A 12,806-nucleotide genomic window follows, 5' to 3' on the forward strand; every position below is an offset into this window, starting at 1 on the left:
TGCACGCCTGGCGCATCTCGATGCAAGTCAAGTCTTCCCCAAAAAAGCCAACTTCGTTATTACTACGACTCTTGTATACTCATAAACGAGATCTCGATGCAAGTCAAGCCTTCCTCAACAAACCAAATTCATTATTTCACTCATGGTTAGATTCCCCCACAGAAAAGAACACGCAACTTAGGAGGTGTCACATCGGGTACCACATCAGATATCACATCGGGTGTTCGTATATTAATAATAAAATTAATTACAGAAGTCATGACTAATTCGTGAGATAAATCTATTAAGGTTAATTAATCAATCATTAGCATATGTTTAGTGTAGCACCACATTGTCAAATCATAGACTAATTAGGCTTAATAGATTCGTCTTGCAAATTAGTCTCAATCTGTGCAATTAGTTTTGTAATTAGTCTACGTTTAATACTTTAAATTAGTGTCAAACATTCGATGTGACATAGACTAAACTTTAGTAGGTGGAACCAAACACCCCATGTCTGTACCGCAGATCTATACTGCAGATCTAATTTATGAGTAGGCTCTACAACAAACTTTTAAAAATAAAAGAGTGTTAGATTTAGAATTAGTTTACAAAAAGTGTTAAAAAAAATACCCCAACGCCGACCAGCTTGACTTTGCCTCTCTGTATCAATTAGCTGGCTTAGGGGGTGTTTGGTTCTTTAGTCGCTTCTAAAATTTATGTCACATCAAATGTTTAGATACTAATAAGGAACATTAAATATAGATTAATTACAAAACCAATTGCATAGATGGAGGCTAATTAGCGAGATGATTTTTTAAGCCTAATTAATCTGTCATTAGCACATGTTTACTGTAGCACAACGTTGTCAAATCATGGACTAATTAGGCTAAAAAGATTCGTCTCGCAAATTAGTCGCAAGTTGTGCAATTAGTTTAATAATTAATCTATATTTAATACTCCATACATGTATCAAACATTCGAAGTGACATGAATTTTAGATAACCAAACAGGACCTTATTCGTCTCACGCACAAGATAAACACTGTATAGGCAGATGGGACTCGTCGTCCTTTGGTGTCCGCATCATCATCATCATCAGTGCTTCTTCCTGGAAGCTGCAGTGATGGGCATGCAAGTAAATTCACGTGTTGACTGGGGTTGGCCTATGACGGGACGTAGAGACGACGACTTGGACTGTTGTGGAGAAGCAGTGGAAGAGATATGAACCGTAGAGACGACGACTTGGACTGCTCCTCTCTTCAGCCAAAGTCACGGTCACCCCAACAGAGCCAGTCAATAAACAAAAGGCAGAGTTACTACTACCGCGATATATATACGAGAAGCATTGTTTTCTTGCCAAGCTCCAACGATGGCTCGCGCGAGCGCATCAGCCCCCTTATATTCTCTCGCTTTCATCTGCCTCAGCTACTCTTTCTTGGTGCTATGCATGCACGTTCCTTCGTCGTCATCGGTTTCATTCAGCTTCAACTTTTCCAACACTACTGGTGACGACCCCTGCGGCGGACTCGAGCTCATGTGCTACCGCGATGCGCATTTCGACAAGACCACATCAGCCATCGAGCTGACAAAGGACCTCCGAGGAGAAATCACCGACAGCCAAGGTCGGGTGTGGTACAAGCTGCCCGTGCCGCTATGGAAAGAGAGCACCGGCGAGGTAGCGAGCTTCACCACCACTTTCTCCTTCAACCTCACGCCGTCCGACTCCAACCGGTGCATGGACACATGGGCATCTCAGACGGGCGACGGCATGGCCTTCTTCCTTGCGCCTTGGCCTAACTCTAACTCGAGCACCGGCGGCGGCATCGTCCTGCCCAACGCAACCGCAATGGAAGGCGGCGACCTCTACCTTTTCAACCCCAGCAACCATTTCAACGCAACGGGTGACAATCGGGTTGTTGCCGTCGAGTTCGACACATTCTATAATGTGGGATGGGACAACAGTACCATCCAGCACATCGGCATCGATGTCAACTCCATCGTGTCTGTGGCGAGCACGGACACTCCAGGGATGAACAACCTCACATCCCCCTTCACCAAGGCGGCCATGATCAGCTACGACAACGTGACCCAGATGCTAGCCGTTGATCTGCAGATCAACGGTACTCCGTACGCCCTGAACACGACCGTCAACCTTACACAAAGCTTGCCGGAGATTGTGGCTGTCGGATTCTCAGCATCGACCGGCGACTGTGTGGAGCTGCACCAGCTCCTGTCTTGGTCCTTCAACTCGACACTCCAAGAACCCAAGTTGGCAGAGGTTGCCGGGGCAGTCATCAAACCAGAGCCCTCGGCGAAATTACTACTCGAGGTACTAGTTCCTACAGGATCTGTTCTCGTATGTGCAGGTGCCGTCCTTCTCCTATGGAGGACGCATGCAAGAAATCGCCGCCCAAGTCAAGGTTCCGACAGTGAGGAATCCGACGAGCAAAACAACGGCGAGGCTGCCACCTTCGAAATGAGTGTCGCCGGTCCAAGACGTTACCACTACCGCGATCTCGCCGCTGCAACCGGCGGATTCGCAGACGAGAATTTGCTTGGGCGTGGGGGGTTTGGCAGCGTGTACCAGGGCCGGCTCCCCGGTTCTTCTAACGAGGACGACAATGAAGACCAGCACCAGCAGCAGCTGCAGCTGCAGCGGCGGCGGCAGGAGGTAGCCATCAAGAAGTTCAACTCGGAGTCATTGTCTCAGAGCCGGAAAGAGTTCGAGGCTGAGGTAAAGATCATAGCACGTCTAAGGCATCGCAATCTTGTGCAACTGCTAGGCTGGTGTGATAGCCGTAGAGGACTCTTGCTTGTCTACGAGCTCATGCCCGAAGGGAGCCTTGACAAACACATCTACAGCACTGACAAGGTCTTAAATTGGCCCGAGAGGTACAACATGCATCCTATCAATAACATTAATTGTTACTCGGTTATAGTTATATCTTTTTTCCTTCACTATTCTATCGAACCAATACTCCTGAACTGGCTTAGAACACTAGAAGAAATTGTATTTAACTCCAACAACTAATCAAATTTACTAATGTTTGCGAATAATTTCTATCTTCATTTTATCTAACGCAAAACCCATTGGATACTTCATATTCTTTTTTTCTTCTTTGTTAATTTTACAAACTAATTAGCAATAAATCCATCATCTATTTTTGTAATTTTTTCACCTTTGACCATGTAGAATATATACCATGTCTAAACACATACTAAAAACTGTCTATAGAAAAGCCAGGACGACTTATAATTTGAAACGGACTAAGTACAAGCTATAAGACTAATGGGTTGGTGTTTCAGAATTTTGTGACGATTTGTGGGATTTATCATTATTTTTCCAATCGTGTCTTGTGATTATTAATGTGGAAGCTGGTTCATAATTATTAATAGGAAAATCATGCATGAATGCATTCGGTGGTATATATTAAAACTACAAATTAACTTTGTGGTACAAGATTAAATCAAATACTATCTATAGGTACAAGATTATTCTGGGATTGGGATCAGCACTACACTACCTCCATCGGGACTGGGATCAACGTGTTGTGCACGGTGACATAAAGCCAAGCAACATCTTGCTTGACTCGTCCTACAACGCAAAGCTGGGAGACTTCGGTCTGGCCCGCCTCGGTGACCATGGCACCGGCCCGCAGACGACGGACCTCGTCAAGGGCACCATGGGGTACATCGATCCGGAGTTCGTCAACACGCACCGCCGAAGCACAGAGTCAGACATCTACAGCTTCGGCGTCGTCCTGCTCGAGATCGTCTCCGGCCGGTCACCTGTGGACCGCCAGGATCCGTCTTTCTCGCTCCTCAAGTGGGTAGAGACCTTGTACTGCCAGCAGGGCGTCGGCCGCGTCCTGGATGCCGCTGATGTGCGGCTGCGGGGAGACGAAGCCCATGACCGGCAGATGGAGCGTGCTCTGCTCGTCGGGCTCTGGTGCGCGCACCGTGACCCCGGGCAGCGCCCATCCATCGCTGAGGCCATGCAGGTCCTGCAGTCCGAGGAGTTGAAGCTGCCGGCGCTCTCGTTACACATGTACAGCAAGCTGGCGACGCCACCATCTGTTGGCAACGTTGCCTCGACGGTCGTCGATGACTCTGGTGTCTCCGGCAGCTCCTTCGCTAGCGGAGTCCGCTCGGCAGAGACCGCTGGCACGACGGCAGGCTCGTCGGAGTCGTTTGCCACTTTACCAGTAGTCCTACCACCCCATTCTACATGGTAGTATAATTATTGTTGTGTACTGTTCAAACTTTAATAAGCAAACTGCAATTGTAGCTTGTTTATTTCTTAGCTAACTTTGCGCCTATTAGATCCCTGCGCCAAGACAAATTTGGCGGGGATGAACTAAGAACTTCAGCAATTGTAGCCTGTTTATTTCTTGCTATGTTGTATAAGCTTGAATATTATTGTTCGCGAAGTGTTTTGTTTCCCAACCAATTGTCCTCCGAGCATCTAATTTGGGATCCATCTTTTATTATGAACGTTCCAAAATGAAAGAACATCTGTTTCACCTTCATACCCAAAAGTACGTGTCCCCAGATTTCCACTCAACTTGCGCAAGAGGCTGAGTCCCCAGATTTATTTTAGGATTTAACGGTGCTATGCTTTCAATGGTAGGCGACGTCCCAGTCGACAGCGAGGCACCTATATATGGTGACTTCATGAATCTCGAGATCTGCTGGCTCAGTTCTTTAGAGATGCTCATAGGAGTAGGTTTGTGCACGTGTGTTCATAGAGGTTAGTGTGCATGCGTGTTGGGCATCTACATTGTACTATGTAATTCTAAAAAAAAATATGACATCTTGCTACCTGTCCAAATTCTACTACGGATAAACAGTAGGGTCCTATTTATATCTATATCTATACCTAATAATGAAGAGGCAAAATTTCAGCCCATTTTTTCATCCATCTATTTTTTTGTCTGTCTTCCTCTAACTAGCGGACAATAGAGAGTTTCTTATGTCCGGACTTATAATATAGCTCATGCTGATACGAGTTAGAATAGCTCTTGTCTAGGGCGATACGGAGTACGATTTCAAAACATATTGGATCCGTCGTCATATGTGTTAGAACAACTCGCGTCCGGCGATGCAACGCACGGGCATATTTGATAGTATGCTTCGATACTCCAAAAAAGCCACCAAACCCTTTTTAAAAAACGAAGCACTTAGATAAAAAAATTGGTTCTTTTATGGCGGAGACTGCCCATTCAGGTCAAGTCTTCAACTTAACATATATATATATATATATATATATATATATATATATATATATATATATATATATATATATAGTCTCGTTCGATTGGCTAAAATTGGCTGAAAAACACTGTTCCGGCTGAATTATTGTGAGAGAAAAACACTGTTCCGGCTGAAAAAAGGAGCCGAATAAGTCAGATTATAAGATAAGCCGAACGGGGCCTAATGCACAGATTTTCTTAGATTTATTCTATTGTTTAAAATTATTATTATTTAAAATTATTTCATCATATTTGAGATCTGTCGGCTAAATCTTTTGGAGGTGGTCATCAATATAAAGCATGTGTGTATGTGTTCATGGGAATGAGTGTGCGTGTATGTTTATGAGCGTCTTTACTCAAACTTTCATGTTAAAAAAAAGAAACTAAACAACAAAATACAACCTATGCGACGAGGTAAGAAGACATGGTCATCAAGGTTATGTTCGGGGAGGAACTAAAAAATAAATCAAATCACTATAAAAATTCCGAATTAACTTGAGAGCCAAAAACTGTCAAGAAAAATGCTTAAACCATCAAGCAAACTCTGTCATGGATAGAGGATAAAGGAAATTGTTTTCTTTGTATGTTTTGGCACTCAAGGATGATTTTCTTGAAGGCTGGTTGGCTGCCAAGGAATGTAGGACAACACCGCAACATCCAAGAAAATATACAGTAAGAGCCAAAAAAAAAAAACTCAATGAGAGGTCTTTATCTTGGGCTCTTGTGAACCGAACTTGGGACCTGAGGCATCAGGTGAAGCACACTTTACACCACAGAGTAACTTGGTGTGTCTTGGCATCCGCAGGCGGTGTGAGGAAAACATTTGTATCCATGATCTAATAATCTCTTCTCAACACGGTTGTATCTGTGACAGATTTTGCCCAATCCGAAGCTCCATCATCGCCTCTGTCCATCTCTCGAGTCCCAATATTCTCCACCACATTGCCGCCACATCTCCCCACATAGATATGCAAGTGCGATTAGGAAAGCATTTAGGGCTGTTTGGGATAGCTCCACCATTGAACAAGTAAATCTAGATCTAGGATTCACCGTAGAGCAGCTACATTAGTGGATCTAAGATCCATTATGGATCTACCAGGAAACTATTCGGCTACAACAACTTTAGATCCACACAAGGCATTCTAGTTGGAATGCACTGATTTGCCCTCGAGATAGGCCCCATGTGTTGGTGTCTGAAAAAAACTACGCGGTGTTCTTTATTTCTTCACGGTCTAAAAAAACTTCACAACCAAGGGGGTTGTGCCGTGGGCAGGCCAACCGTGTTGGCGGCTAGGAGGGTAGCGCCCTGGCCAGGCTAGCTGCACCGGCTCCCAGGGGTGCCACGCCCCTGGCGAAGCCAGCCGTGCTGGCGGCTAGGGGGGCCGCGCCTCGGCTAGGCGAGTTGCGCCGGCGTTCAATGGGCCGTGCCCCAGCCAAACCAGACGTACTGGCATCCATGGGGCAGAAAGGGGTTGGGGAGAAAAAGGGGGACAAGTTCCGGAGTTGGGGAGCTCGTTGTTCAGCAGTGGCCTCCCTGTTGGTCGCGGCGGGAGGGAGGAGGCGGGTGACGGAGTCTGGTGTTCACGAGAAGGAGAAGAATAGAATAGAAAACCAACTAGTATGGGAGGGAGGTGTGTAACTAGTGGCAGTGACGGATAGCTTTTTCTAACTCCGCCAATTTGAGTTTGGTGGAGCACCCCTTGAGAAGCTCCACCAAAACGTTGAATCTGGCCTCCCGATCCACCATTTTGGTGAATCTAGATTTCGTGGAGTTAGACCGTTGGGGTAACTTTTGGTTGAGTGCAACTGTTTTGTATTCCTATTCAAATCCGAGACATCTGTTTTGTATTTCTATTCAAAAATATCCAAATCCATATTTGTATTTCAAATTAAAATGTAGTAAAATGTGATATCAGGATCCGATACCCTGCCTTTTTCATCCCTATATGTGATCTCTTGTATTTTGTTTACTTCCTTTCATTTACACACTTTAATATTTAAATCATCTCTCCACGTAACTACTACATAATACTTCTGGTTGCCAAGCCAATCCTCTGTCACCACTAATCTTACCTAAGAAGGCTGACGCGAAGCAGAAACTGGACGTGGCGCCAATGGTGGCCCACAAATAGGCCTGTTCATTCATGGTTTGGTTCCAAACGGTTGGAACCCCAAACCAGCCTAGATCAACCCACAGGCCACAACGACCAATACGACCAATACCTTTCCTTCAAATCAAAAAATATAAAAATACGACCAATACCTTGTAGGGCCATGCATAGACCGGAAGCATAGCCCATGGATAGGCACGGCACCCTGAGCAATAGGGCCCGATCTAATTCTACTCGGGCCTTGCCTTAATGGGCCTGTGTCAGGCAAGGACGGGCCACCCAATTAGCCTTCGATTATATAGGACCTACATTTTAGAAAAGGGCTTAGTATGCTAGGAATATTTTTCTTGGTCTGCTACTCCGGTGTATATGGTAGTCGCAGTAAAATAAAATTAACGGCTCTGATCCCTTCCTGTTTCAACCAACCTCTAAGAGTTCCCAATAAATCATGCATCTAGAATTTTTGTCAAGAATAGAAAAAATCAATCTCGAAGAGTTTACAATACCACCTCTTAATCTTTTGCCACTTCGAAAAAATCACCGAACGCGCGGATATATCCGCGCGTCTTCCACGGATTTATCACCGTCCCAATTTAAGGTGGAAAGACGTGGGAAAGAATAAAGAGTAGAAAAAGGTTCCTGATGCAAACATACAATAGAGAATATATATATATATATATATATATATATATATATATATATATATATATATATATATATATATATATATATAGGTTAATTTGGAAATAGTATATAGGATTCCTAATGTAAAATTATCTTCTATATTTCTATATTTTATGAGTGAATTATAGGAAACTATTGGAGACAGTCTAATTTTTTCCTCCCAATACTTTTTTGCGAGTTGGAAAACTCTATGGTTTAAGCTGCATATGAAAGCTGAGTTCCAAAACTAAATTTGTATACAAGAATAAAGCATCAGGTGAACTGATCATAGATCAGTTAATATGGCTTCCATGTGGTGGAACATGCCCACTCGAGTTCAAGTCCTCGACTTAACACGAGTCCTCGTATTTTTCTAAATTTATTTCGGGATTTAACGGCCCTATACTTTCAGTGGTAGGCGATGACCCCGCCGGCTCAGTCCTTCGGAGCTGCTCAAAAGGATAGGATTTGTGCGTCTGTATTCATAGGGGTGAGTGTGCGTGCATGTTGTGGGCATCTATATTATACTGCGTAATTCTAAAAAAAGAATAAGGCATCAGGCTGCCTTTTTAATACAGTGTTAAGCTTAAACATGTGCACGGTGCACCGAAAAGATTACAATAGTACAAAAATTTTCACTTTGATTATGGATTTGGTGACCCATGCCTATGAAAAATTTTAGTTGCACGTTTTCTTTTGTCGCGATTTGGATAAAAAATGAAGTGACATGAGAGATCTCCTGTGAAATGAAATGAAGCAAAAATAGAAAAAAAATTCCCGCATCTTTTTTTATTATATCACTAGCAAAGATGTTCGTGCGTTGCAACGGGTCGTACACCTTGTTGTTGGGTCATCTCAAGAATTGTTGATCGGAGATTTGTGTAACAATTGCGTCCCAATATGTATTGAAATCGAATTCAGTACCATTGTTGGACGCATAAATGTTGGTGGTTCTAAGCTATATGAGCACATGTGGTGAGTTTAGATTCCAGAGGAGACAATGAGAGGCGCAAAGGCATTGTGAAAAGTAACAAAGATGGACGCAAAAATCGCTTCCCTTTTTAATATTAATACTGGCATATATGCCCGTGTCTTGCAATGAAAGAAAAAAAACTATCAAAAGTTAATATCAAATGAGAATCCGAATGATGCGTAATTATTTTCTTTAAAATTTATATTTTATTTTACGATGATCATGACATTCATAATATAAGTTAATATTAACAATAATATAAGTTAATATTGACAGTAATTTGACAATATCTTCTTAAGTTTGTATGGAATTAAATGTAGCCTTGATAGATTTTTTTCATTGTATAAGGCACATAAACATTAACTTGTAAATACATCGTAGCTTTATTTTTCATAGTATCCATTTGTTGATGAGTAAGATGTCAAAGAGTTGGGGAACATACTTGATGATTACGGCAAAGACCACACTCAATTTTTACATGGCAGCCCTCATCGAGTATTTCACTCGTGTACGCGTACAACATGAACATACATTTATTTCATTTAGATTGGATAACTAAAATTTGAATCTACAGTTTCATTAGTTGGATCCTAGATTGATCAAGGTTCTGATCTACAGTTTTATTTGTCATTAAAATTACATCAATAATTTAGAGTTTTAAAGGTCCAAAATATTATATTTATGACATATAGTAAAAGAAGAAAAGAAGAAAAAAAGAAAACAAGTCAAGGAAGCGAACACGGGAAGGGCAAACGGTGAAAAAAAAAAACAAAAGAGAAAACCGGAAAGGATATGGACGTTTTGCACCAGAAATTCCGGGCGGTTCCGTGCCATAGGAGTAAAACGCGTGGGCTACTTCCGAGTGGGTGACCGAGGAGGCAGTCGGTGATTAGGATAGGTGGACGAAAAAATTACCGGCAGAAATTTTGGCTCTTTTATTATCTTCGTATTCGTATAGAGTAGTTTACTATTTGGCTACTTTTATATTTTTTTATTTAGATTAGAATTAGGATTCTATTCTAATCATATTATTCAGAATCGTAGAGATCTATTTGGATTTGTATTATGAGTCACATACATGACCCAATACGTTTTGGAATCGGACTCCATATCATGCTACACAAGAGCTATTTTAAGCCATATAAGCACGTGTTATATATATAAGTCCAGACGGAAACAACTCTCCATTGTCCGGTAGTATGAGCACGAGTTATATATATAAGCCCAAACAGAAATAACTCTACATTGTCAAGTAGCTAGAGGGAGACGAAAAAAAAAAAATGAATGGACCAAAAAGAGGCTGAAATTTTATCTCTTTATTAATATTTATAGATAATATATTATCCATGCATGATGATGAAACATGAGATGCATAGTTCTCGTATCTTAGTTCGATATAAAAATTAAAAGAACTGAATCCGTTGAACTGATGAAGGATTAAAATCACCGTAGACTTATATACAAGGTAGTACTACAACTACAACCCTCACCGTTCCCAGGTGAAAAGGACGATGCGAGCAATGGTACGCATGCAGTGGCCGATCGAGATTCGAGCATGCTTATCACCAGTCACAACGCCGCCCTCCCGAGGTGCCGTCGCTCGCGTCCCTGGCCAGTGCCGCGACGGCGGCGGAGACGGCCGCGAACGCGCAGGCCGCCGCCGCAACGATCACCCTGCCGCAGAACGCGCCGGCGGAGTCGCACACGCTGCCTCCTCCCGCGTTGCTTCCCCACGAACCAGCCGCCGTGCCGGTGCCGCCAACCACGTCACGGGTCGCGAAGGCCGCGCCGGCAGCCGAGAAGAGGAAGCCCTGCGCGGCGGCGTCGAGGACGGGCACTAGTGGCAGCGAGGCGACCGCGGCGTCAGCGCGCACGGCGAACAGGTACAGCGCCGCCGCCGAGCAGACGGCCGAGATCGCGCCGGCTGCCACGAAGTACCTGCAAGTACGCACGAAGCACAGATCTCAAAACACGGCACGTTGGCAACATCACATTTGAATGTGCAAGCCTCTTTGTTACGTACCTTAGAGCGTTGTACTGGCTGTAGGAGGCGGAGTAGCTCGAGGATTCGGGGCTGCCGTCGACGATGACTAGCTGGCTCGCGGTGCCCATCACGACGGCGGCCGCCACCGACAGACCGAGCGCGGCGATGCGGAAGAGGAGGCTCAGCGCCTTGTACACCTCCTCGGCCATCGATGAGAAGAGAAGGCAATGAGGGACAACAAGAGTACCAGACCAATGCACAAAGCCACAAACCAAGCTGTGTAGAAAACTAGAAACTGGGTGCAGATGCTTGCAGTGGTGGAGAACTTCTCTCTGAATGAATGCGTGAAGCAACCAACAATTGATTCATCGATCCTTGGCTCATTTCAAACTAAGATTTTGTTTTGGCACTTGCAGTTAACAATTAGCACTGAATCCCTCTGTAATCCCCAAACTATGTGCTCTCCACGTATGCCGAAGGAAACATTCAGATGACCCATGTTGGTACGGTGACATTTGACTATTCTGAAGAGATTTGCAGAATGAAATCTGCGATATATATAATCAGATTGTGGCTACATCGTGCGTCTTATTCAATGGACTTCTTTCCTTCAAACTTCCTTGTTGTCGTCCAAGTTGCAGAATTTGTTCTAATTAATTCAGCTAAGAAGGAACATTGCGTCGATAAGGAATGCAGAAATATCTGTTCGTTTCAAGTTGTCCGAGGTCCGAGATGCAAGACATTGATCTTATTATTCAGTAATCAGATTATTTAATTGAACACTAAGTTTTCCTTCTATTTGAACGGTTCCAAAATGCATGAACAGGTACAATGTGTTTAACATTGGACTATAATCAGTGCTCTGGTTCCTGAATAAGCAAGAGAACGTCACACCAACAATTGGGCAAATCTAAGATTATATAGGTCAATGACGACAGTAATCCATCGACGCCCGCAACATGGTCATGACAACTTAACATGTTTAAAATTATATTGTTAGTTCCTGAACTGTTCCTATCATGCTTGATCATGACAGGTTGGTAAATCTATAAACGCGATGAGAATTTGATGCACAAGATCTCAGCGAAGTCAAGTGGATTACAATACATTTAAATGAAGTGAAGAGGAATCATGTTCTGGATACATGTAGCTGTTTAATATAATCATCATTGTGTTGCTGTACTTTTTCCTTTTAAAAAAATCAACAGGTCTCTTTCATGATTTTTTTCATATAAAAAGTAATTTATTTCAAGTGAATGTTGCTTACAAGATAGACTTCTATGGATCTTGTCATGATTTACTTTTCTGGTAGTAATTACTTTTATAATGTGAAGGAATGGAAGGCCCAAATCATCGATCTTTGGGGATGCAGTCACATGGAAACACCCAAGATGTTTTGTTTTTTGTTTGATTGCGACCTTTTTTAAAACAAACACAGCACAAGTACAATAACTGCGAGCACCATTTTCTTTTATTTAAATAAGTAGCTTTCAATGTTCGGTACTGGTTATAAAATAAAAATATGCAGGCTGACTTCCAAAATTGAAACCCTGCACTAGAAAACATTCTACTACCCTCTTTTCAATGCAGATCATGATAAAAGCTTTGATGTCAGGATAATGTCAGGAATAAATAAAATACGTATAAAGTAATGTTAAACGTTTATCACAACCGCTAGCGTCAGGATGTCCGGACGCCCGTGGCGGCAGTCTGTTCGCGTGTCCACGCGTGGGCCCACGCCGTCCAGACGTCGCTCACCCACACCTGTGTCTTGCACACCCACGGGGGCTGGCGCCGCCGGAACGTCACCCGGGCTGCGTGTTCACGGGGACTGCTCACGCT

General features: G+C 43.3%; 2 protein-coding genes across 2 annotated transcripts; one reads left to right on the plus strand and one right to left on the minus strand.

Annotated features, from left to right (window-relative positions):
* The first annotated feature begins 1,219 nt into the window (after positions 1 to 1,219).
* On the plus strand, positions 1,220 to 4,510 carry LOC136485573 (L-type lectin-domain containing receptor kinase IX.1-like). Its single transcript, XM_066482424.1, has 2 exons — positions 1,220 to 2,873; positions 3,466 to 4,510. Exons 1-2 carry the CDS (start codon positions 1,351 to 1,353, stop codon positions 4,214 to 4,216), a joined length of 2,274 nt encoding a protein of 757 aa, XP_066338521.1. The 5' UTR covers positions 1,220 to 1,350; the 3' UTR covers positions 4,217 to 4,510.
* Positions 4,511 to 10,278: 5,768 nt separating this feature from the next.
* Positions 10,279 to 11,192, minus strand: LOC136485962 (CASP-like protein 1U1). The gene is made up of 2 exons (XM_066482749.1): positions 11,004 to 11,192; positions 10,279 to 10,918 (listed from the first exon to the last, which is right to left on the minus strand). The coding sequence occupies exons 1-2, from the start codon at positions 11,171 to 11,173 to the stop codon at positions 10,543 to 10,545; spliced, it is 546 nt and encodes a 181-aa protein (XP_066338846.1). The 5' UTR covers positions 11,174 to 11,192; the 3' UTR covers positions 10,279 to 10,542.
* Between the last annotated feature and the right edge of the window lie 1,614 nt (positions 11,193 to 12,806).

This window comes from Miscanthus floridulus, chromosome 10, assembly GCF_019320115.1.
Source record: "Miscanthus floridulus cultivar M001 chromosome 10, ASM1932011v1, whole genome shotgun sequence".
NCBI lineage: Eukaryota > Viridiplantae > Streptophyta > Magnoliopsida > Poales > Poaceae > Miscanthus > Miscanthus floridulus.

Bases quoted from the DNA above. Each gene is read 5' to 3' on its own strand.
- LOC136485962 (XM_066482749.1), bottom strand. From the start codon at position 11,173: ATGGCCGAGGAGGTGTACAAGGCGCTGAGCCTCCTCTTCCGCATCGCC. The intron at 10,919-11,003 runs GTACGTAACAAA...GCGTACTTGCAG, and splicing joins AGCCAGTACAACGCTCTAAG to GTACTTCGTGGCAGCCGGCG.
- LOC136485573 (XM_066482424.1), top strand. From the start codon at position 1,351: ATGGCTCGCGCGAGCGCATCAGCCCCCTTATATTCTCTCGCTTTCATC. The intron at 2,874-3,465 runs GTACAACATGCA...TACTATCTATAG, and splicing joins GTCTTAAATTGGCCCGAGAG to GTACAAGATTATTCTGGGAT.